The sequence below is a fragment of the Numenius arquata genome, chromosome 16 (assembly GCF_964106895.1).
Source record: "Numenius arquata chromosome 16, bNumArq3.hap1.1, whole genome shotgun sequence".
In the NCBI taxonomy this organism is placed as follows: domain Eukaryota; kingdom Metazoa; phylum Chordata; class Aves; order Charadriiformes; family Scolopacidae; genus Numenius; species Numenius arquata.
The window spans coordinates 5,563,331-5,591,325 of NC_133591.1; the positions used below are offsets into that span (position 1 = coordinate 5,563,331).

Sequence of the window (27,995 nt, forward strand, 5' to 3'; positions counted from 1 at the left end):
GCCGCCGGGCTCCCCCCAGCCCGGGGCGGATCCGGGCTCCCCGACGTGGCTCCTCCCGGGGAGGTGAACTCAAACAACAGCCATATTGCCGGTTTATTGAAGTTTATCAAATTTCGGGGTATTTTTTGTTGAAAAATACAGCAATGCTGAAAGTGCTTCTTGCGCTACTTGCTCCTCTTTTTAAAATACCTGTGTGATGCTTGTTTTTTTCCCGGTAGACAATGAATGACTGGGCCCCCATAGCGAAGGAGTATGACCCCCTCAAAGCAGGGAGCATCGATGGCACAGATGAGGAGCCCCACGACCGTGCCATATGGAGGGCTATGCTGGCACGCTACGTACCCAACAAGGGAGTCACAGGAGATCCTCACCTAACCCTGTTCGTGGCAAGGCTCAATCTTCAGACAACAGAAGAGAAGTTAAAGGAGGTCTTTTCCCGGTATGGAGACATTAGAAAGATCCGTCTGGTTCGAGACCTGGTCACGGGATTTTCCAAGGGTTACGCATTTATTGAGTACAAAGAGGAGCGTGCTCTCTTGAAGGCCCACAGAGATGCCAACAGGCTGGTTATAGATCAGCATGAGATCTTTGTGGACTTTGAACTGGAGAGAACTCTCAAAGGATGGATTCCTCGGAGGCTTGGAGGTGGTTTTGGAGGCAAAAAAGAATCTGGGCAGCTACGGTTTGGAGGACGGGACAGACCTTTCCGAAAGCCCATCAATTTGCCAAACATGAAGAATGATTTCTATGGGGAAGGCTCAGCAGAGAAAAGAAACTGGTCTCGTGAAGGAACAAGGGACTGGAGAACAAGGGACCGAGACCATGAAAGGAGCAGAGACAAGCGATGGCCGGAAAGGGAGCGGTCGTGGGCTTGGGGTGAAAGTGAGAGAGACAGGGACTCCAAAGAGGAGAGGAGCAGAGGGAGGGAGAGGAAGGACAGAGACAGGAAGGACAGGGATAGAGACCGGAGCAGGGAAAGAGATACCAAGAAACAAAGAGAGGATGACAAGCATCGGTAGGTGACGGTGCCTTGTCTGGGCTGTGGTGTCTGCTCTGACATCCATGTTTCCGCTGCAGACGTGGCCTTCAGCTCGGGGCTGTGAGCAGTGTTCCCTGCACAGGGAGCTGTGCTGCTGCTGTCTTGTGCCTGTGACTCGCCTGCTAGAAGCTCTCTGTAGTTCGGTTGCTAATGCGGTTAAGGTACGTGTTGAATTGTTCTTCAGAGGAAATAAACTTTTGTATTAATATTTTTGAACTGGTGAATGTAAGAAATGTGCCACGTTACGGGCATCCCACTGAAACTGAGTGCACACCTCGATAGATACCCATCCGGCTGCCCGGGTTAGGGTTCACGAGAGAGCTCTGTACTTAATTGTTTGTGTGCCCGATGTCCACACTCATTTAGCGAGACGGATGCCCTTTATGAAATAGCCACTTGTTGAAGAAATAGTAATGGAATAACAACAAAGTAGGCTTCTGAAAGTGTGCCCCAAACAGAAGATGGTGGGAAATGACTTTATTTTCTCAAAAACACTGGGACAGGTGAGATCTTTAGTAATACTGTGGCCTTAACTATGTGAGGTGAGAGAGAAGCAATCTCTTTTTTACATCATGGGAGGATGTTATTCCCTTTTATTAGAGGAATGTGCACAAAGGAGCAGTCAGCAGGACAGGAAGCTTCTCATGTTCCTGATCAGTCTATGGACAATCACTGCTGCACCCGCTCTGGCCTCTCCTCTCTGCGAGTGAAGCCCTGCCTGCACAGGGCTTAAATCTGGTTCTGGAAACCGGGTTTGCTGCTGGTTGTACCTGAATTGAGGAAAACAGGGCAAAGCATCTCCTTTCTCCTTTTTTCAGAACCAGGATGTGTACATACAGACACGCATCTTCCCTTGAGCAGCTTAGAGTTTTCTAGAAAAGGCTCTGTAGCGTTGTCATCATAGGCAATTCCTAAATATTTGCTAATGTATTTAGAACTGTATTTTTTTAGTCAGCCTTTGAATGGCCCAGCGCTGAACCTTGCCCGGTTTGAGGCTTTATTTCCATGAAGGGTTGTGTGAGACTTTTTCAGGGGAAAGACAGATCCATAGAGATGGTATTAACTTTCCACAAACAAAAGGACACCAGTCTTGCAGAAATACTTGTTTTTCAGAAATATTTATTAAACTGTTAAAATGATTTACTGCTCAACCAAAAAAAAAAAAAAAAAAAAAAAGAAAAAAAGAAAACAACCCAAAAAACCCGTCAGTGATCCTGCGCTTTGCAGGCAGGATTGTTCTGGCCCTTACCTGACAACATCCTGGCCCCTTTGCTAAAAGCAGATTCTACTTGAATATTGAGAAACAATACGTGACAGGTCTTCAAGCCTTTACATACTCTGCCCTACACACCATCCTTTCCGATGGCACTTGGAGTGGTTCAACTCAGCATTTCTTACGTGAGGATGAGCAGCAAAGTGGTTAATGCTTAGCAGGTCAGGAGTAATTAATTAGATTTTTGAGGTAATGGGCTACAGAGATGAGTGGGGGAAGGCTGTACTGCTTAGTGCCATTGTTGGAACTGGCTGCACATTTCACCCGACAATGGTGCCCTGGCCTCCGGCGGAACGAGCTTTACGTGCACCAGGCCGGGAGCCGTCCTTTGTGATAGACCAGCTTAGGTGCTGGGAAACAGCTCAGTCTGTGTGTTTCTATTATCCCAGCTCATTGCTCTCAGCTGATTTCAAAAGTGATGTGCTTATTCAGGCCATGCATCGCTGCATTCTTGCATTGTTTCTGATCACCGCGTCTCTTCTAAATGTGCCGAACGACTGTAAACTCTGCTAAGGAGAGACTCCACAGGCATCACTCACAGTTTATTTTAACTGCCTGATACAACTGTAGTGTACTTTTTTTTTTTTTTTTTCTAATGTGGAAATGAAATCGAGATCTCAGCAACAAAAGTATCATTAAATGAAGATGCTCCCCCCCCATTTAAGAGTTGCTTTTCAGGCAAGGTGGGAAGTGCTGCTGTTTAAGGGATACAGCTTTCTGTAAGCATAGAACTTAAAAATATGTTACCAAAACGTAACCAGGCAAAAGTGTATCTGCCTAATACTAGCATCAGACACTACTGTCACTATTTCCAACGCAGATGTCTTTCATATAAGGCCACATTCCCCCTGCCCCGAACTGCAGTGACACCACGGAGGCACAGTGAACGCTTTCTCTGCCTAGAGGATGTGGAAGGTCTGTGTCCAAAACACAGCACAGTTACAGTCGGGAGCAGAGCCCCATCCAGCCCATCACTGCAAAACTAGTTCCCTGGCAGTTTCATTCTAGATGGGCCGAGAACCGTTTGCTGCCCATACACCCAGTCTTGGCTCACCCTGTATTAAAGCCAACTGGCCGGCACCCTCTGGCTCGCTGTCACCCCGGAGCCCCCTTGAGGCTTCCTCCTACGTTCAGGACCTGGGGCAGTTGGAGCTTTACTGGCTTTTGCTGGCAAGTGAAGCCCCTGTAACTGCCGGCCCCCCAGACATCAACCAGGGGAGCAGCCTGCACGTAGAGGATTCATCCGCTCTGCCCAAGTAGTGTTTAGACTAGTCAGAGAAAACCTCTTCTCTAAGTCAGTTAAAATAGTGTTTGTCAGCTCGTTGAGGATGTGTCTCACTGAAGTTAGGCAGCCTTATCTGGACAGAGAAGTGGAGTGTGACTTAAAAACCCACCTGTGGGAAAGAGACCTAATTCCTTTCCAGCAGGTGTCTGCTGCTCTAGGGGGAAGTCCCCGGTAAGAAGGACAAAATTCAAGTGTTAGAATTCCTCCTTGTAAGCAATTTGTTTTCCATTAATACTGCAGAACTCATGGCAAAATGCAAGGCACGCTCACCTCATACATGGGTTTCTTCATGCTTTAGGCACTATAAGCAGGAAGGGAAACGTACACGCACTGTCCCTCTCAAGGCTACTCCAGTTTATCAGTTTGTATCAGGTGGACTTCCAAGCGGTTCCTCTGCGAAACGCAGATGCCAGCTGAACTGGACAGGACACAGCAGTGCTAAGACCCGCCATGGAGAGTGGCCGGCTGTCGTATCCCTCTCGAAAAAAATTCGTACAGAAATAAAAAGCAAACAACCGATAGTGTTAACAAACAGGGGAAAAGAGTCTTTGCCACTAGATATTGTACACTGCAAACAAACTCCTAATAATGGCACGGGTCCTTTTTTTTGGTTTAAAGAAGCTTGTGTTACTGTAGTTAATGCATGAATAAGACCGTGGACTTGTTATTCAGCACGAAACAAGTCATGTAGAAGCTTCGATGTCCCAGGGTATCAGCGACTGTTACTACAGAGCTTGGATTCTGTTTTCAGCAAACAGTCACCAAGAAAAACAGTGAGGGCTCCCTTTTGAAGAGTACATCTGAGACACAGCCACTGAGGTGTGCAAGGCAAACAGGAGTGAGGAGCTGCCGGATTTGTTTTACAGAAGCTTCTTGTTACTAGGCTGTCGAGAACTACCGCGGTAAACTGAACACCTCAAGCTTTTAGTCACAGGTGCTGCAGGGCTTCTTGTCCTTGTTCGGTGTAGGAGTCATCTTTATTTGAATTTGACCATTCTCCAAAAGTATCCTGGAAGTGGACATTTTTCTGTGATGCCTGCATACGTTTCTTATCACGAGAGAAGAAACTAAACCTTCCAGGAGGGGAGGGAAAAGAAAGAAGAACCGTTTACCATCTTGAAAATACTTCAAACACCCGACGCGATACACAGCACAACAAAACACCGAGCAAAAAAATCCATTTGCATCTGCAAAAATCAAGGCAGTGAAGCCTGATGGGAGTGCGTGTCAAAATGTTATTAGAGATGAAGTCATTGCAATCTCAAGCGGTTTGGCTATGGAAGCTTCAAATAAGCTCTAAAAGCTGTTGACTCTCCAAGGTGCAGGTATCATTTTAGATGCTTATTCCCCCCTTCCCCAGCCCTGAGATAAAAAAGCGACACAACACGGGTTAGTTTCTTGGCATAAGTAAAGTGGTATCTTTGGCATTAAATCTGTATAATTTACCATCAAGCAGAAATAGAGTATGTTTTTAAGGGTGTCAGCAGTGAAGTTCATCAGATAAGAAAATAAAGCCTCCACATTTGTATCAAGTGCACAGATTTGGATACATAGACTCGATTCCTGCAAAAATAAATGAATAAATGCACGGAGGTGCACAAGAGTTTGCAGGGTGAAGGCTCTAAGTGAATGCACACAAGTGTGCACGTCATTTCCTGTCACACGGCTTGGGTGCTCTAAGATAATGACGTACATGAACCAACAGCCATTTAATACAACAACAAATTGCCAGCTGACAACGGAGCTAAAAAAATACAGTTGGAAAAATCCTTAGTATCGTTTTATTTGTACAGGATGAAGTTACTCGATTAGGCAAATTCCATGTTTGTCATGAGTTCAGTACAAGAGGTGTTAGTGCAGCGTTTGGGGCTGCTGAGAAATGCAAAAGTACTGGTTCCAGCTACCAAAGGTCTGAATTGGCTGCACGCCCTTTGGGGTTTAATGGCGCGCTTTAGGAGGTAAATACTGTTTTTCTTGCGCAGTACCAAGTACAACGCAGTTCTGATCCAGGGCAGGAACAGCTAAATGCTTCTACGGTATGAGACTAAGCAAATATAAACTCAGCTTTGACAGGTGATGAAGTATTTGTCAGGGCATAAGCCTGACCCTCTGTTCACACCCCACCGTCCTCGGTGTTCATCCTCCCCCCACACTCCCTCGTGTCCCCCCCAGTACCATGATCCCAACTGTCCAAGCCGCCTTGTACAGACCAGGGCGTTCTGCCTTCAGTGTCTCTAGTCACACAGGAGGCTGTATCCGAGTGTCAGATGAGGTTTAAGGCAGCTTTCCTGAAAAAATACCCTATCATAGGTGCAGGTAAGCATGATGGTAAATACTAAGAATATTAAGAATAATTATTTCTTGACTAGAAAGTGATATAAAAAAAGCTACTCGAGTGCAATGCCAGATAACCAACGTTGCTAGCAGGACCTGAACTTTTGCATTTCCCGGCTTCAAATGTGCAGCCTTAATAGTGAAATAAGTCTTTTGCACTTCATTAGCCTCATACTTTTCTACCACCTTTATCACAGGAGCTCATACATTCACACACATATGCTATGTCTTTTCAGGGCCGGATCCGATTCCGGCGGATAAAAGAAGTGTCTAATCACTGAGGCTTTCTGCTGAGCACGTTTGGTCCTGCCTGGTCAGCCTTGGTATCTTGAAGTCCACACAAAGGACTGCTGTATTTATGCAGTAAGTTTCAAATGTCAAAGTTCAGTAATTTTTCACTTTACCATGAAATTAAGTAAGAAAAAAAAATGTTTGTCAAATCTCTACACGCAGCAGAAGGGTTAGGCTTTTTTAATTCCTTCTGAAACAATGAAAATTGTTATTATGCCTAGAAAACTCTCCTGGAGGATGTATGGAGAAAGCACGTCTGCGTGGAGAGGAAGGGAATGTAAATGCTGTGTTGCTGCTGTAAATATGAAGATCACTAAAGCAGCAGTTCTAATCCAAAGAGACTTTGCATTAACAACAATCCGCATGTCTTCCAGGGACAGCCAAGAAAAGGATGATAGAATTGATTACTGAGAGTGTATATTCTATTCCAAAATACATAATTAAAGACAAAATATAGAGTGTATAGATAGAAAGACATGGAAGCAACAGCCTATAATTAACACTGGAAGTTAATGTAAATATCAGCCGTTACGTTCTGTAAATCTAACTAACTGATTTCTAACAAGTCATTAGAATGACATGGGTTTCTGAAAAAGCATTGGTGTGAATTGTGAATAGGCAGGCTTAGTAAGCAAAATTAACAGATGCTGGTTAAAATTGCATATTGCGGCAATTTTCTAAAGGAGTAATGATCGGTTCAGCACGGTAACATTAAGGCAAAAGGTGACAAAATGTCAATACTGGAGGATGAGCATGGAGGACTATGATGAGGTGTGTACTGACTGGTCATTCTGATTGGCACTTTGTCCTTCTGTGATCCCACAGGCAGCCGATGAGAATGTAACCAGCAGCACATGTTAACACAGGGTCATGCAAAAGGAAACTATGGTACCAAACATTTAAAAAAAATAAAATAAAAAAATCCTACAAGGGACACAAGTCTTCTTATTGGCTGCAATGTGGGATCATCTGGAATCAATCCAGCTGCTACCATGGGCATTATGGCTGTAAAGATCCTGGTCAGGAAAGTACAGACACAGAAGAAATAAGACTGGAGCAAGGGAAAGAAAAAGCATTCCATTAAAAAGAAAAGAGGCAAACATGATACACAGGGTTACTTTGGATTACCACACAGGACACGTTACAGGGAGAGGTGGATCTGCATCACCCAAGACAGTTCTCCTCAGTGAAAAACTTATTTAGAGAAAGCAGTCATTGAAAGAGTTTAAATTGCTTTTGAATTTCTAAAAGATACCACTTTTCTGTTGTGAGGCAGCCTGCAATCCGGGTTGGATTTCATCAAGGTATTACTACCTGTAGCAATGCAGAGCAGAGTGCACACCGGTCTTCCAAGAGACAAACAGGCACATACATCATGAAATGAAGGATGAAGGTGTATGTTAAGAAATACAAAACTCTGCCGTGACTACTGGATATTTGCAGGGGAAACAGGGTTAGACAGGACCAGCATTACCATTAAAGATTTTACCAATGTTACAGTTGATAGTTTCACGTTAAGAACCAGTATCGCAGGGGGAATCTTGAAATAACCTCCTATGCAAGCTACTTGGTTAAAGGGCCCGTGTATCTGTTCCAAAGGAACCTGCAGTGCTTCACATGCAGAAAGATGCCAACTGCAGGCAGGTAAACATTTATTTGAAACCTCGCAACTACTCTGGCAGCAACACTTTCCAACTGGCCAGCGGCAAGACTGCGTCTTCGTCAGAGTTCAGCACTTTTACTACACATCGTTATACAGTTCATGCAACTTAGAGGTTGAGAGAGCGCGCGCTGGCCCGGTGCTCTACGCCCAGCCAGCCCCACACCAACCTCCCAACACACCTTCCACCGTACCTGGAACACCCTCTGTTTTTCTAAGGGTTCTCCTCAGAGGTTCTCCCTTGTGCCAAATAATTTTTTGAACTGTGGACTAATGTCAATTAAAGATTAAGTTGAAATCGTGAGAGACATTTCACTTGTGACCAAACGCAGCTCCCCCCAACACGGTCACTCTAACTCCTATTCTTAGATTCAAATTGAAAACAAACAAGCAAACATTGTTGTATCGTTAAAAGTAACTAGAACTTCTATTTTTAGGCCTCGTGGCACAGTCCGTTAGCTGCAGAAATGAGACACACATCAGCTTTTGTAGACTGTAAGAATAGGAAGAAAACTTATGGCTGTTTCAGGCATTACATCAGTGACAAACACACACGTATCCTTAAAGAGAAAACAAAAGGGCGTTTACTGCTCGAAACAGAGGGAGCATTTTTAATCCTTGTACTTTTCCTCCTCAGTAAAGCCTCCTGGTTACATTATTTCATCAAAACTCTGACATGTGATGTGGCAGAGACAAATGTAGAAATCAATCAGTCGGAGATCAGAACTCAGAGTTTGCTCCAAACATGCAAACCCTGGGAGTGAAAAAATGTTGATTTCTCTAACTTCTGTTTTCCTTTCTTTATGGGGAGGCAGCACAGAATCACTTGAGCACATCTTAGATGGCACAGGCTACATATACACGTGTCTCATTCCCTGAGATACGGCGTGGTCAGGGAAAAAAGGGCACGTTACACAGGTGAGCATGAAACTTCTCACGAGAGGACAGCAACAGTCTCTCCTATTTTTGTACTTCAGCTTTTTGTTTAGTCAGGAGGAAGAGTCTGAAATGGAGGGAAAAGCAATCCTCCTTTCATTTCTAAAGGCACTCTGCACGCAGATATCAGCATTACAAGATTTCATCATGTCTTTGGTTTGGAGAGTTTATGTGCCAGTGTGTTACCCAGGCAGCCCTACAGGGAGGTGCTGGAGCCTGTAGGGAGCTCTGGAGACAGCTCACAGCAGGCAGGGGCTGCAGGTGGGGCAGGGGGGGTGATAGAACAGATGCTGCTCTTGGGTTCTTTGTTTTTCCCAGCAGTGATATTTCCTGTCTTCTTAAAGGCCATCTACACGTACACTGTTGACAGCACACACAGAGAGGAGGGGGAAAAGAAAACAAACCCACACTAGACAAATCCTATCCAGACAGGCTGCAAGAATAAGATAAACCCAAAAACTATTACCATCCTTCAGGTTACTTAAGTAGATGGTTTTATCTTCCCTTATTTAATATGATGGCTAAATGAAGAGAGAGCAGAAAGAAACCTGGGGACAGAGCAGGACAGCTAAAGAAAGTAATTTCATCTTAACAGCAGGTTCAATACGTGCTTCCGTTGGCCAGCAGAAGAGGACTCTTGCCTCTCCTGAAAGGGACCAAAACAACATGATTTTATGTTTTACTGTGTGTGGTTTTAGTTACATGAATTTGACACAGAATCTGAGAAACAGAAAGATTACAGGTGTCTGAAAATGTGCATTGATTGAATGGTCTGATGCTCAACAGGTTTTCACTAATAAATTAACCGAGAGGAGGAAAGCACTGAGGTAACTGGTTGAAAACACTCCGGTGCCTCCTGCCACGGCTCCGGGCGTTGCTCATGCATGTATGCAGAAGGCAGAGTCAAAGTTAATACCTCGTCAGCATGTGCTCAGTCTTACAACGTCTATTTACATTTTTATGCTGCCTTAGTTTCATGAATCAAGCATGGAAGCTGCAATCTACACAAACTGCGTAAGCTGAAACCAGCCACCCCATCCCACCCCCCAACAACAGGATAAGCTTTAAAAAATACTAAAATAAATTTAAAAGAAAAGAGCGGCTTTACGGTGGTGATCTTGTGAGACCAAGTATTATTACTATCATTGCAGTTGCAGAATGAAAACTTAAGTCCAATCTCAAAGTGTCTTTTCTAGCGATGTAAGAGGAAGGGTTCTCTCAGCAAACAGAGCAGCACCGACAGAGCCTGGAGGCTACTGAAAATAATCAAAAGTGCCCTCCTGGCTTTATGGTGGTTTGGATCAGTCCAGACTTTCCAATGGAGCTTTCTCTCACTGGGCTGCTGCTGTTATTAAGCAAGGGCTGAGGGTTATGGACACGGGGATGGGATGGAAGAGCTTTTTACGTGGGAAAAAAAAATGACTGTTCCAAAATCATTTATGCAGTTAAAGTTTAACTTCCAGTATCACAAAAATCCAAAGACTTGCTATAAGGTTACAAGACTTAATGTGGAATAAGTAAATGTTCAAGGAGGGAGTTGCAACAGGCAAATGGATTAGCTAACACTGTGATTTTGTAATTAAGCGATATACTAGGAAATGCACGCCTCTGACAGTAAGGTTAGGTTTTGAACAGTGACATTAAATACTTCACCTGAAGAAGGTGGGGTTCTTTATAGCCAAGAAAGCTGGCATCCTCTCCAGCAGTGAATTTGTTCAGCAAACACAAGGGTTTCGTGCTGTACACATTGTGCAACTTGGTGTCTACAGGCTTAGGTCAACAGGGAAACGGGCACAGCGAGGTCGTGGGGAAACCTTGCTCTCCACACCCAACGGCTACAGGTCTGCAGCTGGTTTTACTTCTGAACAACACTCTTTGCACATCTTCTGAGCATGACCTGGTGGCCAGTGGTTTCTGACACTCCTCCACCTTAGGATCTGTGTGTTAAGGAACTGGGACTTGCACTTCAACAGGATCATTGTTCCTACAATCCCGGAACACTGAGATCTGGCACTGAGTTCAGTTTTGGGCACACAGGACAGGCCGAGCAGGGCTCTGAACAAGACCACAATTGGTACCCTTTGGAGTATGACTATGTGGCCCAGACAAGAAAATTCTCTAGGAAGATCAGGTGTGTGTGGTTAAGAGCTCACCAGCTCATACTGGGTAGAATAAAACACTGCGACACTTGCTGGTTTTGGTTGTCCTGAATAGTGTACTTAGGAAGGAAACATTAGAACCGGAGTGGGCTTCTTGGGCACACCAGTCTGGCCCTTAAACATAAGCACATGGACTACTGGTGGGCTCCATGCCGCTGTCTGCATGTAGGGAGCAAAAGATACCACGGGAAGCAATCCGAGACTGAAAGTTGACCCAGAACCCGGCACAAAGTTTGGCCAAAGCCAACTGCTGTTTCATGATACCTGTCAAGTGCTCGATGTCTCTCCCACACACATGAGGGATGTGGTTATCTTAATTTTTATTTTTATTTTATCTTAATTTATTCTTTAAAATTGTCCTACCCATAAGAAACATTTAGTATTTGCAGACTATATCCAGTATCCTTAGAAAATATCTACTTACAGTCGTTTGATTCCAGATTCAGGCTGAGTTGAGGGTTTTGACTGAATTATGGGTGTAGGTTGAGGGGATCTAGTTTCTTCTTCTATTTCCTCACTTGAAAGAAAGAAAAGGTAATTAACGTTCTCCTCCCAAGCCACGGAAGAGCTTAAAGTTCTAAAATTCAAACTGAAGCAGTACTGTTGATGAAGAAATGCAAAAAGATCTGTTCCAAGCTCATTGAAATCAATGGGAGATTTTTCTATCAACCAAGGGAACAGCACCTAGAACTGGGTCTCCTTTCAGTATTTTCTTCTCATTGTGACAAGGAGAGGGAGAAGAGGAACGCACTGAATAAAAGGTCTAGAATTTTCATTTTAGACCCACTCTTATCTTCATTTTTGAAGTTCAAAAGCACTAAATGTTTGTAATCTTTCTGAGATTCAGGGGGAACCTGGGAATTAGGGAACGACATAGTTTTTTTCCCATTTTGAGGAACCAGATTGAAACTAAAGCCATATGCTTGCGGTCTCTACTTTAAGCCTTTGCAGAATTGTAAGCTTGTTAGACACCACTTAAGAGAACATTTATTGTTTCTAGACGTGCCCTATGGCTCCTCTGTGTATAGCATGCAACAGGAGAGGAGATCTAACCTACCTTTTGTAATATAAAAGCTCCTCTTGAAGTAAAAACACTTTAGATTTCAATTCATTCCTCTCATGAAGGACATCCCGGAGCTCCTGCAAGGTGAATCTTGGACGATTTGGATCTTTCAAGTCCATTGCCATCTTTTCTGACTCTGAGAGGCAGTCATCGTTGTTTGGTTCTGTCTAGGAAGCGAAACGTGGGCTTTAAATTCACCGTGCGAGTGCCATGTCTGATGAGCTTAAAGTATTTATCATTCTAGTTCCCAACCTCTTCGTTCCAGCTCTATTAAATCCTCTTTTAAGAGAAACACGGCAATTTTAAGAGGAAAAAAATGTAGAAGGAATTAGTTTTTGATGTTAAGGACTGTCAGCAAGAACAGCTCAGTGATCTGACCACTTTGTTCTTCCCTGTGCTCAGGTTGACTGATGACACACACAGGAGTGGTGAGACCATGGCAAGCCTCTGAAAGACGTTCTGAGCTCTATTTTACCTCTCTTCACCTCGGCTTCAGGGGAAAAGGAAGACCTAAGAGTTGTGACTGACAATCAAAACCCTGTGCTCACAGGAATCTTTCACAGAGCTACATGTTTGGGAAAACAAACGAACACCAATTGTTTCTAGCAGGCCTGAACACAGGGTCCAACCTGAGACACTTTATAAGTGGGAAGTTTTCTTGTGGAGAAAATCCAGGGGATTCCACACTGCCAGAAGGTCCACTGAAAAAGTATAGTCCAATTTTTGATAAACAAGTCAGTTTAAAAGTATGAAATCCTTAACAAATGGGCTAAATCAAACATCAGCCTTTTATATAAACAGTGGAAAAGCTGCATAGCAAAGATCATGACAGTTCCTTCCAGCTTTTCCCACAAAGAGAAAGCTCCTTTGGATGTAAACATATCAACCGGAGATTTAAGTTTATATCCCCTTAATGCCTTTATTAAAAAAGCAGGATTGGCGTTAGCACCAGGATCTAGCTACAAGGTGGACGAAAGTTGCAGTCGAAAGCTAGATGAGGCATTTGTACATGTGTACCCTTGTTTCTTCTCCTCTGAGAAGAGTTCACTGGGAACAGGAAGGAGTTTTATCTCCCACCCCCCAGTTTCTGTGGCTCCCAACAAGCCAGAACTTGCAGTCTGGGCACGTGGTTGGATTCCCAGGCCTATGGAATTCCTGTCACCCAGGCAGGCTCTAGCACCTGCACAGAACTATTTGGCCCTAACTGCTTGTGAAAATGTGGGCTGTATAAGCACAGCATACAGAAGACCACCATTGAGGTCTTCTACTGCTGTTCCACTCGGTGGCTGCACAGAGCTGAGGACCAGCTAACGAGAAATCACAAGCTTCTGGGAAGGGTACTCGGAATCAAGATGCTGAAGAGCAGCTACAAGCCTTTAGAGGTCTGCAGGATTTCTAACAATGGAAATGAATGCAGGGCACTCTGTTCCAGCAAAGTACGTTTGAAACGCGATGCTTTTTGCAGGGACTGACTAGAAACTCACACATGAAATCAGAGGTGCCAGCAGCCAGGTCAGCCACCCGCCCTCCCAGTAGGATGCAGAGATCAGAGTCGCAGAGCTCCTGTGTTGCAGTGATGCCTCGCTGGGATACAAGCTGGAAATCTGAGGAGCTAAGAGTCCCTTTTTTGTAAGCCTAACCCTACCCCTCTTTTAAGCTCACGTGTTTGTGAAACAGTTTTGCTATATGGTTTCAGGTTAAACTTGGCTGGGCTAAGGCTGAGGTAATACCAGTTTCTACAGCAGGGGTTGCAGTCCTTGTCCTGCAAAGACAAAGCAGCAGAGCGGTGTTCAATTGTCTGCTTGTTTGATTCACCCCATTCATCCAAACACGTTTCTTTACACAGACTACAATAAATAAAGATTGATGCAACCTAACAAGAGGTTCAAAGGAAATTACCCGAACACTTTTGCTCTTTTAGATTAGGGTCTGAGCTGATGCCTCTTCTTTTGGTTGTATATTTGCCCCACACCTTTGCCCAAATAAGCTATTTTTGCTCGATTTTGCTCAAATCAGCAAAGACTGAGCAGCCCGTAGCCAATGCAAATGTACTTGACTGAAGCCAACAAGCAATGTCCGTTCCAGAGCATGCAGCTACTCCATCTTTCTGCTTGCCACTGCAATTCCTGTCTAACCGTTATCCTGGCAAAGAGAACGGGGAACGGCTCTCATTAGAAGAGGCGCCATTGCCATGGAACTGATGAGTTAGAGCGAGGTAAAGAATGCATCCTTTCTCTCCAGAGACTGAGGACACTTTCACTCCTGCTGGCTCCAGTCCTAGGCTCCACAGCCCCATTTACCGAGCTGGGTGTCCTGGCTGAACTAACAGCAATGAAATCATCCTTCTCATTATTAATACAGTGCTTGCCCAATTCGGCAGTGACATGTTAACACAGCACTGGTTGTCACATTCGGGGGGACAAGGGCACCCCATCAGCCTTTGCCTCTGCTTCTTGATATATATCCCTGCCCACTACAAGCGAGTTGGATGTTTCACTCTCCGCTGCAGCCTGTCAGGCAGTTACAATCCTGCTTGGTGCTGCAGCCCTTACCGACGCATCCCGTTTGCATCCCTGCTGCTCTGATCTCAGCACCACCGCAATTTGCAGCTTGTCACTTTGCCTCTTCCTGCAGGTACTTGAGTATGCAAGCAGTAACGTTCGCTTTTCATGAATGTGTGCTAGTAACACTTCACTGCACACATTCTGATAGGAAGCAAAACCAGAAATGAGGCCAAAGTTAATTCCTCTAAAAGGTGCCTTCAAATATTTATACGTTGGTTTGGTAGCGATAGACCAGCTCGGTCCTGACAGATCAAAAGTGCCATGAGCATTGTGAGGACCAAGCGTGGGGAGTTCTGCATTGCCTCTGGGACTGCTTCTGACACAATTTCTTTTCTACTATGGTTCACATGCCACCACCATCATAAAGCACTGCACCTTCAGGACCCATTAGGGCTTGCATATTTGCATACTTGGCAAAGCTTAAGCTACTTGTCAGCTGTTTATCTTTTGGAAATCCCAGACTGTTTAAGGGATCCGTTTGTTTTCCTCTGGGGAAAGGGGTTGATGTGTACAATCAAAAAGAAGCCAAACATACTAATACAACACTACCAAAACACTATCTGCCTCCAATACAAACTGACAGCTGATACTCCAGAGATTTTGGCTTGCTTCATGATGTTTTTAACAGAGCACTCTCTTTTGAAGCAGTGATTTGTTCTGATATCTGGTGAATTCTGCAGCCTAGTGCGTGACCCAAAGGTTACACATCCTAGGACACGTCATGGGTGGCCAAGTCTAAGGGGAGAGCTGTTCTCTAATGCAGATGTCCCACTGCCAACCTGTGCTGCCACTCTGCCTCTTGTGTGACCAGTTTCCTCCTTTAGGAAGGAGAGGTCTGTTCCACTGGGTCATCATCCACCCTAACGGAGCCTTTCCTGTCACAGCGCAATGAGTGACGTTGCTCTCTGTATGTCACATCCAAACACAAGATGCTGTCCTTAAGTCCTACCATTGCCTGTGGTGTGCATCAATGACATTTATCCAAAGAAGAGGTACTTGGTATAAGGTCCGAAGCTTTTTAAAAGGCTGTTTAAAAAGTGATTTAAAGTGCCTCTTACCTTTACTTCCTCCCCATTTTCGCTGTCTTCCCCCTGTAGTTTTTCTCTCAGCTTCCCCAGCTCTGCTCGCAGGTTGCCCATCTCCTGCTCCTTGGTTTGCAAATATGCTTCTAACTCCACCTTCTGCTCAATCAGTGCCTTCCCCTGAGCCTCAACAACGGTGATCCGGTGCCGCAGGTCATGGTTAATTTTCATTAACCTGTTCTGTTGCTGCTGAAGCTGTAAAACATTGATGCAATGGGTCAGCATCCATTCAGCCACCAGCCATGGTGGCCAAGTCCCAAACATCATGTTAAAGAAAAAGTAGTGGGTACCTGTTGAATTTAATTTGGAAAATTCTCCCCCCTCCTCACCCCCTGATTAGATTTTTTAAGTATTTAATTATCTACTACAGTTGCAGTCAGAAAAATTTAATTGGTTTCTAGAGTAAAGAGGCATTTTTCCCCTAGCACATGGAATTCTCCAGCTAAAAGCAAATCCACCACTCCTGATACTATGCTTCAAAAAAGCAAACTTCAAGAACAGGGTGGCTTACGGGATTCTGAATTAAATCTTAACCCAGAGTAGAAGTGATAAAGACAAGACAGAGGAATCTTTACTATTCAATTTATAATATAAGGGCTTTGCTTTGAGCTCTTAGGCCCTTTCATAAGGCAGGAGGTGTCCTGGTGGGCATTATATGGACAGCACCAATTTGAAAGGCCACAGACCCGCCAGAGGCACTTGGGTAGAGCAGAGATCATCTAGGTCTGGCCCTCACTAGCACCAGAGAAGTCCCATGGCCTAAGGAGATGAGGCAGCGTTAGAATGGGAAGCAAAATATGGGTAAGGAGGTCATTCCTCTGACACAGAAAGAACCAAGACATCATGTGATTCCCAAAGTCACAGTGGAGTGTGTGATTCATCTAAGACTAAAGTCAGGTCTCTTGTGCTGTGGTGCCCAGGGCCACCCATCCCCTCAGTGACCTTCTGTTCACTGCTGGCAAAGGCAAGTGACCTGGGTGGGGCTCAGGCCCCTTCCTCCTACCCCCTTCCTGTGCAAAGAGGTAATCCACACTGCATCCCTGGTGTGGGAGGGCACACATGGAGTCCCTGCTGCCAAACTCTGCAGAGATCATATGTAAAATATACTGTAGCCCGCTCACCTACAGCAGGGATCTCTGGGTGAGGTGAGGCACGGGGGTGCTGAGGAAGTTTGCACTGCCAAAGCAGATTCAAGAAGCCAGAGAAGTTACCCGTCCTGTTCCCATGAAAGAGGAGAGGTACCAGGTCTTTAAGGAAACAAAGAAAACAACCTGTCCTTCCCCCATCTTCTTCCTTATTACACTTGTTTCCAGTCATATTCCAAGTGTGCCTGGTCCTTCTGAGTGCAGCAGAGGGTGTGTGTCTGCACTGAAGACTGCTTAATCATTTTGGACACTCCACGGTTACACTGGACACTTCAGTTACTGGATGAATAATCTGGCATTGCTGACAAATTCTACATTAACCTAAAACTAGACTGTGAAAGTAGCGGTGAGAAAGAAGAGAAATAGGAAGACTAAGAGCCACTTACAGCCTCTACATCCTCATTTTTAAGTCCGAGTTCCCGGTCCTTTGCTCTGATTTCATCTCTCTGTTTATCTACCACTTCCTTCAGCTTCTTCATGACTTGCCGCTCTCTCTCTGACATTCCTGGTTAAAAAAAGAACACAGAAAAAAAAACTAAGGACAATCAGGAGCTGCTGGGACTGAGAACAGTAACAGCGAGAAATAGTTAGGTAAAGACTCTGGAAGTTGCCTGCTGGTAGAATTACACAGAAGCTGTTGGAAGATGCTTTGAAGGTTAATCAAGGGTAACAGGGAACACAGATGACACAATCCACTCCATAAAGCCACTGCACAGAAACTCCATAAAAAAAGGAACTGACAGGCCTCGGAAACATTTTTAACAGTGAAGTGACACTGCTACGTCTTGCTGCCTCAGTAGTTTTATGCCAGTGTTCACAGTATGCCCCAGGGAGCTTGGTTATCTCTGTGATAATCGGTAGAATCAGCTGGCCAAGACCCAGTGAAAATTGTAAAAGAGATGGTCTGTATCCTCAGCAAAATTGAGACAACATGTCACTGTTGTGGATTGCAGCTAGATCCAAACCAGCTCAGGTGCACTGGACTAGAATGATTTTATGTTGAAACCCAGTTTTGTGTTGGGTGAAAGGGAGATGAAGCAGGACCTTCAGAGGGTACCCCACCCTGAATCTAGAAGAGAAATTTAGTCTGAATTATGGTCACATATTTTCTTCCCATGTTTTGCAGCCCTTTCCCCGTTCTATTGTGTGATAATTCACATTTAGAAGAATTGTACTTCAGAGAAAAACACTACATGGCATTTCACTCGTGAAAGATGCTTGGAACATTGCCAAGAATCCAACATTGATCCTGTGTGAAGATAAATAAAGGATTAGATTAACCTGAAATCTGACCAACGAATCATTAGGATATGTCACTAATCACAAAACAGGAAGCATTCTTCCACTATTTACCATTATGGAGATAATCGAGAACTCCTGGCACTACAGTGATGAGCTCTTCAGAGCAAACACAGACCAGATGGTTTAACTCAGTGAGATGATAAATCTACTACACTGACTTTTCCCGATAACTGCACAGAAACATGCAGTTTGATGGTCCTAAACTATCACATGAAATCACATTGTGCAACATCCCATAGGATGGCTTGAAGATGAGAGGCTGTGACCAGGGCAGTGTGTGGCTGCTCTGGATGAAAGTTCAGCCCAAGCAGGAGCTCAAACCCAGGGTCTGCTGCTGTCTTGTTCTATTACCTTTGGCAAAGCAGCTACTTGGGTCCTCAGCTTTTTCCATCTATGAACTGCGAATGGTGATACCCTCTGGGGTGGCTGGAAAGCCACTTCCTTTTTAATATATTAAAGCAGTTCCCACATCAGAAATAGGATGCATACACTTCAGATGTATCCAGCCAGTCCAGTCTCTACTTTCTAACATCAGCTCAGGCTTTCTGGTTGTGTTCTTCCCTCATCAGAGAAATCCAAAGTTGCTCCCATAAGAGCATGTAGGCTGCATGCCTCTAGGAACTCCAGCTTACAGAGCATCTACAGTTTGAACTGATGGATAATATAGTAGAGGAAGACAAACCTGAGAGAGAGAGACAGAGAAAGGGAGTAACTCTGCTGGATGTGCATTCTTGCAGCAGCTGTGGGTTCCCATGCAGGCATAAAAAGCACACTACTACAAACAGAGGGAACAGCAGCTCCAATCTCTCATTGCTAAAGAATCTCCCAGAGCTATGGTACAGCAGAGAACGGGTAACTGCTCTGCTGGGAAAAGGGATGGTGATCATGGCTGGCAGGGAACTTGGTTCAGATGTTGTGCTGCAAATCCCTGAAAACAGCTGAGAGTGACATGGTGTTCACATTCTAGTTATTACATCCTCAAATTTTTAAATTCTGTGCGAAGTCTGCCTACTCTGTTTCTAGACCTTGGTCCTTATCATCTTTCTGCTCTAGGTTCTAGTTCTACGCAGGGTAACTTTAATTCTTCACTGTGTTAACAGCTTATACTCACCAGGGAGGAGAAGTAGGCCCTGAGACATCCTGCTACTTAACTCTTGTGAAAGACCCCCACTTTGCTATCACAGCATAGGTCGGGTACGTGACTGCATCCACAAACCCCACTACAGGCTCCTGGATCCACCGTCTGCAGCCAGTCTCAGGGCTGGGGCCTAAAACACCAGCTGTATTTAAAAACAAAAAAAAAAATCCAAAACTTTGCCTTGAAGTACAGAGGGGCTGCAGTGAAACTTCAGAATGGTGGTGTCACCCCAGTAGGAACTAGGAATAGTGAGTGCAGCTATATTCATTAGTACTTGCGAGGTGCTTTAAGCTCTCTAGATAGCAAGTGCTATTTAAAGAATAAAGTACCATTTCGGTGCTGACTGCCTTTCCTCCCACTGTACTCATTTTTCTCCCCAGCATTTGGTGAGCATAAAAGACTTCGATTGCGGGCACAGATCACTACATTATCCTTTTCATTTCAGGAGGAGGGGAAAGGAAAGGTGGGAAGTGTTTGTCAGACAGTCACATTTTCTTCCAATTCTTCAGGCACTGGGGAAGTGGAGAGGGAAATCACTAAATGCCCTAAATGTAAAGTAATTATCTCTAAATGATTCAAAGTCTAATATCTGCAAAATCTTAAATGGCACACCCAGCCGGCTTCCCTAGGCACATCCTATGAGCAGCTTCCTGTGAATTGCTGTGATCAGAGCATTGTTCGAGGAAGAGAAAGGAAAGCAGCTGAAAAAAAAAAAGGGGAAAAAAAGGAAAATAAGAAAAAACCCAAACCATTCTTGGGGACCTGCTTACCGTAGATGCTTATACAACATCTATCACAACAGGCCAAAGTGCCAGTCAGGACCTGTGGCACTATACCACTGCCTAAATATTCAGACTGGAAGTTTGCCTCCCCTTTGGAAAGGGAACTGTAGGTTCCCCAGCAGCCTCGCACGAGAGGTTCACACGAGGGTTGACATCCTGCTGCTTGTCTGTGTTACCAGAGCCAGCCCGAGCCAGCAGCTCCCCTTGCTGCCATGGAGCGGCAGCCTGCTTGTCCTGTTTGACACACGCTGGGGCAGGTTTGCTTGTGGCATGTTACTAGGATATTCCAATCAGTCAGCACCATCAAGCAGTGCTCGGTTTGAGCTCGGGAGGAGTAGCATTAATGGATGTCGCAGACTCATCTTTAACCCCTCCTGTGTATTTTGTGTTCTGCCACACGTCCTTCTGCTCTGCTCTGCTCAGACTCTCAGCAGATGCCCTCTGTGCAGAACACTCCTGTTTAGACGGGGTCTTGCACACCCAAATCACTGTCCTCTGTTGCCTGTGCTAAAAATAACTCCTTTAACTGTCTGGTGAGTAAGCAGCAAGCTGTTAATCCCAGGGGCTAGCCACTAAGGGGAGACATGATCACAGTACTAAATCACGCTGAGATAGGAAGACTGGAGTCTGGTGAAAGTTAGCCCAGCTAACAAAGTGTTCAGCTTTTCAGCTTGAAGACCAGCCTCTGCAGATGCTACACGTCAGATCAAATGATGGAGACTGAAAAAAAGCAGCGTGACTGCTTTTTGACACTATCTGAACAAGTCACTTGAGACAAATCTATCCCCATTCACTAATGACAAAATTTCCTGAAAGGAAAACAGTTGGGTTTCATATAATAGGTCCCAATAATAAGATGGGGTTGCTATAAATTAATGTGATTTGACTTAAACTGATGATTTTGGCCAAAGAATATCAGTGATCCCAGAATCTGATCTCTGGCGTGGGTTTATGCGTTTTGTTTGTGTTATTATACTTGGGTAGACACAGTAAAAATAACATGAAAAGCATGCCTGGCATTTGCTTGGCTAGCTGCATGTGAAGAGTATGGCTATATTTAAATACAAGCACATGAGCTGCAGTGAGCTAGATATCCTCTGGAAGAAAAAAAAAGAAAAAAAGAAAAAAAAAAAAGAAGAGAAAACAAAGGGGAAGTTGGCTCTTTATAACAAGATGTCATCGTCTTCATGGTCCATGACTCACCACTGCCATTCTGAAGTTTTGCGTGGAGTTTGTAAGGCTGATGTTGAGCTACTTTTTTTGCCATTAATTCACTCCTAAATTGAAAGCATTGCATTTGTTTTAAAAAAAAAAATCGGTCATCTTGAGAGGTTTAACAATTTTTACTTTTTGAAGGTTTCATTATACTCCTTCCAAGGGCAAGCGAGCTGTACTCAGCCTTCGGGAGAAAGCAACTGCAACTTCTGCAGTGTTGGACAGAGTTTCATCCACCTACAGAAGCCTCCATTTAATCCCAACCTCCAGTGTCTGGAAAAGGATATCCCTTTGTTTGTTGGAGAGCTGCAATGGCTCAGCGGTGTGGTCTGGTTTTCAGATTGGCTGGTGCCTTTGCATGCTACACACAGGATGCCTTTTGAGGGAGCCGTGACTTTACTGAAAATCAGAACCTTGAATCAGAAGCTGTGAAAGTGGAGCTGTGGCTTGAAGCAGTGGGACAGAGTCCCGTCCATGTACAAATAGTTCAGAAAGCCACCCACTTCCAGACTGACTCACCGTCACAGGCAGGTTTTGCCACTGGAGCGACGCTGTTACCACTCTCAGCTGTCTGCCCCATCTCTCAGCTCAAGGCTGCCTCTTCCCCAAAGCTGCACAGTCATTTTTTTCAACTCCTCAGCTTAAATGCCAGCAAAGTGTCATGAAATGGGCTCAGTATCCAGCAGCCTCAGATTACGTACTATGAACTGTGGAGCAAACAGACATCTCTTCATCTGCCCCTGCTCTTGGGAAAGAGCTATTTGCTGAGCTGTGGGTAAGAGCTGAGGACAGCAATTGTTTTAGTTGCTGCAGTAAAATCTACCTGTCCTTGCAAGTAAGAACCTCGTGTCTTGAACTTCATTCTATTTCAAGAAAGAAGTTGCCCACAAATTGGTTGTCTCAATTCTTTAGGATTCACCCACTCCCTGGATTATACGTAATAAGTCTATGGATTTATATACATAAGTGTATGGGACCTGACGAGATGCATCCCAGAGTCCTGATGGAATTGGCCATTGTAGTTGCCAAGCTACTCTCCATGATAATTGAAAAGTCGTGGCAGTCAGATGAGGTCCCTGGTGACTGGAAAAAGGGAAACTTTGCACTCATTTTTAAAAAGGGTAGAAAGGAGGACCCTGGGAACTACTGACATGTCGGCCTCACATCTGTGTCTGGGAAGATCATGGAACAGATCCTCCTAGAAGCTATGCTAAGGCACACGGAGGACAGGGAGGTGGTTCGGGACGGCTTCACCAAGGGAAAGTCCTGCCTGGCCAACCCAGTGGCCTTCTATGATGGAGTGACTACATCAGTGGGCAAGGGAAGAGCTACGGATGTCATCTATCTGGACTTCTGTGGGGGATCGTGTCAAAGGCCTTACAACATCCGTCTGTCTAAATTGCAGAGATATGGATTTGATGGGTTGGACCAGATGACCTTCAAAGGTCTCTTCCAACCCAAAGGATTCTGTGATTAGAAATATCTTCACTTATTCTAAATTGGCTATAAGTCCCAAATAAGTGAAGGAACCCTAAAGGCAGGTAAACCAAGTACAATCAGTGTCTCCTATTCTAGGAGAATATCATGATATTCTCTTAGAGAATCTCCATACGGTGGACTGATAATTCAGACAAATCTTGATTTGCTGCTTTACAAACAGTTATCCTGACTAGATCAACAGTTGCACCTATTTTTGTGCATAATGGTGTGAAATAAACATTGCTGAATTGATTATTCCGTTTGTATTAGAAAGCATAAGGTGGGCTTAAGAATGTTTTTTGCGAAGTGCAAACTAAAATGAAAAAAAACAGTGATAGACCAAAAAATGATGCTAGACTTCACTTTCAGAGGTGCTTCTCAGCCAAAGATTTGTTCAGCCTTTTCTTTCACTCCTACCCCCACCTCTTGTCATGTCTTCAGTATCACCACATATTCAGAGATTTTCTATTCAGTTAGGAAAAATAAAACCACCAAACCCCCCCACACCCGGACCTGCATCAATCTATAGGAAAAAAGCCAGAATATCCAGTCAAAATATTTTGATAAAGTATTGCTTTTTGTAACAAAAGCAAGTACTGAATTTGAAGTATCAAACTTGCCTTCATGCTTCTGAAATTCCTCTTCTGTGAAATTAATGTCTTTGTGAGACAAGTTTGTCATCAGTTGTTTATTCTCCTCCTGCAGCTGTGCAATTTGGGTAAGAAGGTCCTGTGCTTCCCCTCTCCAGACATCCTCCACCAGTTCTAATTCCTAAAGGGTAGACCGGGACAACACATTTATATTTTTAAACATGTCAAGAGTCTTTGACTGGACTATTTACAGATCAAACTACTAACAATCCTACTATGATTCTTACAGAAAACAATTAAATGAGGCTACTTTGAATTTCTTAGAAGACACGTACTTTCCTGATGCCAGCATCAAGGAACCAAGTATCAAAGTCTCCTTAGGCTATACGCTGAGTGTAAAAACACAAGGAGATAATTCCTAATGCAAATATTTTTGACACACAAGTTACCCAAAGGATGGCTCCTTATGCCCCGTTTTGCTGTGAGGACCAGATTAGGGACACTATTGTGTTAGGCAAGATAACTAAACATGAGCAAGAATCACCTCCTGCACCCCCAGAAGCAGCCAGAAAGGCTGTTATAAACACCCCAGAAACATCACACAGCGTGGGCCAGGGGAGTTGGTGTTGGGCATGTTCATTTTGAAAGAGTAGCATCTCTAGTCTAAATTTCTGTTATGAAACACAAGTGTAAAAGAATAAGCACAGGATACTGTGCAGCAAACCCAGAGCTCCTAGTCCACATGGTAAACACAAGACAAAACTGTGCTGCTTCTTATGTAAATTGTTCTATATGGAATGCCGTGAGTGGCATCTATGTTAGCAGCAGTGAGACCAGTCAAAACAGCTCCCATTTGTCAGGACGCTGTGTGTCAAGAGCAGCTGTCACCAATCCCCGCAAAGGTCAAATTAGGACAAAAAGTATAAGGTCCTCAAGGAAAAACAGTCGTATTTAGAGCTTTGCTTGTTCCAAAAGCCTTTGCCGTAAATCATATTTCTGCAGCGGGGGGGCATTCTCTGCTCCATTTTCATGTATGTGCTTCAAACAAAAAAAAAAAGCTGCATGCAAATCTCTGGAGCCAGGCTGAGTCACTTGCTGACTTTTACATTCATCCAGCAGGCCCCTTCCCTACCTAACAACAAAACACATTCAGACAACAACCCCGCCAAGCACAGCTCGAGGCTAAAATAAGCTCTGCCGAGAGATTAAAGGATAGCTTTCTGCTTTGAATGTATACTCTGATAATGGGAAATCATGTTCCTATTGACTTCCGGGCCCAAATGCCATTTTATTCCAGCATTTACTACTGCGTTGCTGTCATTTTGTAACGCTTCCCAAAAGCTTTGCAGAAAACACTACATGACAAATAGATTATAAGGAACATACAGGCACTGTAAGCTATAGACTTAATTATTAAGAAGTAAAGAAAATTTCATGAATCACCTCTATTTTACATGAAACTCTTTATCTTAAGAGAAAAGCAAACCTGTAATGAAACTTTATATTGCCAAATACCTAGACTATTTACAGTGATGCTGCATATTACAACTCTGTAGCGAAAATAACATGCTGACCTAGTTAGATAATAAAACAGCGCACTCATCAATTATAAGCATACTGCTAAAAACAAAATAGAACACACATAAAACCCCAAACTATCTAAACTTCTATCATTTATGTGTGGCCGCTCTGTAAACACACAACTATATGGAGGTTTGCCTAGACAAACCTTCTTACTTATTGCTATTGAAGAGCCCAATGAATTGGAGCAGAAATTAACTTCTGAACCCTCATTAGGAGAAGCTTCAGACAGAGCAGGCAGATCAACGGGCCAGTAGGTGCCAGCCCGCTCAGGAAAGTCGAGGTGGTGCTAAGCCAGGTCTACGGGCAAAACAGATTCACATCTAAAGATTTTAAGTTCTAAAATCTCATAAACTGATGCTTGCAAGGACCACTAAAGGCTTGTCTGGGTTGGTTTTTGGGTCGCAACTATTTCTCAGTCTCTGGTTCTTTCTGCTTGCCCAGTACCTGTCCTGTGAAAGAGTTAAATCTTCAAACCCTCACGCTGGAACACAGATGGATGTGACACTACTGTTCTACAGGGACTCGGTGCACTGGGAATCAACTTGATTAAAAAAAAAAAGCATGTATGTATCATGTATTTTATTTTCCCTGTTAAAAATATATTTCCACCAAAGTTTTGTCTGGATGGTCTGAACACGCCGTGAGCCATTTCATGGCTATGAGAAGCTGGCAGAGTGAGATGGTTAACTGGCAGGGGATCAGTTGAGACCTGCAAGTGATGCAGTTGACACATTTAGGAAACTTTTTAATACATACATGAACTTCAGAAGCATCTACACAGAACATCGACTTGTACAACGATACTGAGTGTTGCTACCAGGCCCAGTTCAGTTTCCACTTCGCCATGCAGCAGCATTCAGTAAATATCTGAGATCAAGCATTACTGCTGACTGGCCGCACAGCAGTCTCTGTGCAATCAATGGGGAGAGCTCTGACTTAATGGCAGCTCTTCCCAGAGGTGACATGTCCTCAAAAAAACCTTCTTGCCAGCGATAACTCGGGAAGAGCTAATTCTATCAGAGGGCCCAGACACAGCCTGGGACCAGCACAACAGACCATCCACTTGCCTCGAAGTCAGATCTGTTAGAAGGGCAAAGGCACAGGTTTGGTACACGTACTTGTATGTATTCTCTGGACCTTTTAACTTCACATTCTGTAGACTTACCAGGGCTTTATACATTAAAGATGTTCTACTATCCTTTTCAACACTGCCCTGAGGCTTCCTCTGCAAAATGTTGCAGGAATTATCCTGAATTTTTCGTATGCTAAGCAAAAGTCCCCTAGCTGACTCTTTCCAAAGCATAAAACTTGAATTTATTTAAATTAAAGTCAGCTCTTGAAGTTTGAGGTCTCTCTTCCAGAAATTCCCTGTCTGCTCTTCATTCTGAATCTGTGTGTGTGAGCAGGAATGGCATAAGGCAGCAGTGATGATTTAGCATTGTCACTGGCTAGAAGAACCACTTCTTTAAATCCATTATCTGGATGGTTCAAATCTGCCCTTTCCACAGCAGTAAGTGGAGCGGTTCGTGCTGTCCTGCCACACGAGGGTAACAGGATATGGGAAATGATCTCTACCTTGGGCTTTCATGGGAGCGGCGTCAGGGAACGCTATGACCACCCCAGATCAAGCCAAGGGACAACATCTTACCATCAGAGGATGGAGCAGGAATCCGGGAGAGTGCTCTTCCCTACTATTCAGCTCTAACTCTGCCCTGAAATCACTTAGTCCTCCATCTCTCTCCTATGACTTGCCTACCCGATGAGTGCACCAGGAAGACTAGACTGCTAAACCATTCACAGCTCTGGAGAGAAGTGTATTATTGCCAGTGACCTTTCCTGGCCCAGCAGGAAGCAGCACTATCCTTTCCTCAGGAGAGGGGATGGAGCAGGAGTCCTAATCGGGCAGACAGGAGGGAAATGAAACGCAGTGACTGGGGAAGGGGTGGAGAAAGGGAAGGAGGAAGGAAACTTCCAGGAGGGAAGGAAAAAAAACAAAACCAACCAACCATAACAACACGCCCAAACCCTCAGCGACGCTAAGGCAGCATCCACGCCGAGCCCGTGAGCCTGCCCCGGCCGTACCCGCCGGCCCCGCACCCCGGCCTCCCGCTTTGTTTTCCCCAGCGGCTGCGGGGGATGGACGGCGGCGGGGCCGGTGCCCGGCTCTTCCCCCGACCGGCTGCGACAGCCCTGCCCCGCCGCGTCCCCCCGGCTCCCCCTGCCCGCACCTTCTGGTGCTTCCGCTCCTTCTCGATGCGGTCCATCCTCTCCAGGCGCAGGCGGTCGAGCTCCAGGCGCAGCTCCTCCATCTCGGGGTTGATGTGGTTGCGGCTCACCAGCACCTCCAGGATCTCCAGAACCCGCACCACCTTGGGCATGAGGCGGGCGATGGCCTCGCAGCCGTGCTGATCGATCACCCGCTCAAACTCCTGCCCCACGGCCGAGGCGATATCGTAGACGTCCATCACCGTCAGCTCCGCCGCGTTCTTCTCCAGGGCGGGCGGCGCCCCGCCGCCGCCGCCGTCCATGGCTCGCCCGGCCCCGCGGCGCCTTCATAGGCGGCGGCGGGGCGCTCTCCGCGCGGGGCGCCCCTTCCTCCCCCGGTAGCCCACCCCTTCCCCCGGTAGCCCACACCCTCCTCTCGCTGCGCTCCCTCAGACGGGCCGCTGCCGCACGTAGCTCCCGCCGACTCGGGCTGGCTCGGGCGGGGAGGGGGGGGGTGTTTAAACTTGGCCGGGCGGCGGGAGAGGAGCGGGCGGCGGCGGCGGCGGCGGCGGGAGGGCGGGCGGCGGGCGGGCCGGGGGAGGCCCCGCGCATGCCCCGCCGGGCTGCTGGGGGTGCGGCTCGGGCCCGGCCCCGCCAGTTTCCCGGGAGGAATCCGGGGTGACAGTCTGGGCTCTGCCAGGCTCTCCGTGTGCGCTCCCGGTGCTGGCTGTGTCTTGCGCTGAGTGGCTTCAGCAGCCGGATTCCTCCTGGTATCAACCCAAGGCATCGTCCTCCGGGGGGAACAACCTCGTGTCCGAGGGGTCGGAAGTCACACCCACGCGTGTTGGGGATGCGGGATCCCACGATGA

The 27,995-nt window shown here is 45.4% G+C and overlaps 2 protein-coding genes across 4 annotated transcripts; one reads left to right on the forward strand and one right to left on the reverse strand.

Annotated features, from left to right (window-relative positions):
• The first annotated feature begins 221 nt into the window (after positions 1–221).
• Positions 222–1,019, forward strand: SNRNP35 (small nuclear ribonucleoprotein U11/U12 subunit 35). The gene has a single exon (XM_074159737.1). The coding sequence runs from the start codon at positions 222–224 to the stop codon at positions 1,017–1,019; it is 798 nt and encodes a 265-aa protein (XP_074015838.1).
• A 1,130-nt stretch (positions 1,020–2,149) lies between these two features.
• On the reverse strand, positions 2,150–27,613 carry RILPL1 (Rab interacting lysosomal protein like 1). 3 transcript variants are annotated; one of them, XM_074159256.1, is made up of 8 exons: positions 27,150–27,613; positions 23,368–23,518; positions 17,218–17,336; positions 15,663–15,881; positions 12,035–12,207; positions 11,402–11,494; positions 7,151–7,238; positions 2,150–4,670 (listed from the first exon to the last, which is right to left on the reverse strand). In XM_074159256.1, the coding sequence occupies exons 1-8, from the start codon at positions 27,447–27,449 to the stop codon at positions 4,665–4,667; spliced, it is 1,149 nt and encodes a 382-aa protein (XP_074015357.1). In that variant the 5' UTR covers positions 27,450–27,613; the 3' UTR covers positions 2,150–4,664. The 3 variants fall into 3 exon arrangements, with proteins under 3 accessions (XP_074015357.1, XP_074015358.1, XP_074015356.1); XM_074159257.1 differs by lacking the exon at positions 7,151–7,238 and adding an exon at positions 8,077–8,152 and having other exon boundaries at positions 27,150–27,530; XM_074159255.1 differs by lacking the exon at positions 7,151–7,238 and having other exon boundaries at positions 27,150–27,523.
• Between the last annotated feature and the right edge of the window lie 382 nt (positions 27,614–27,995).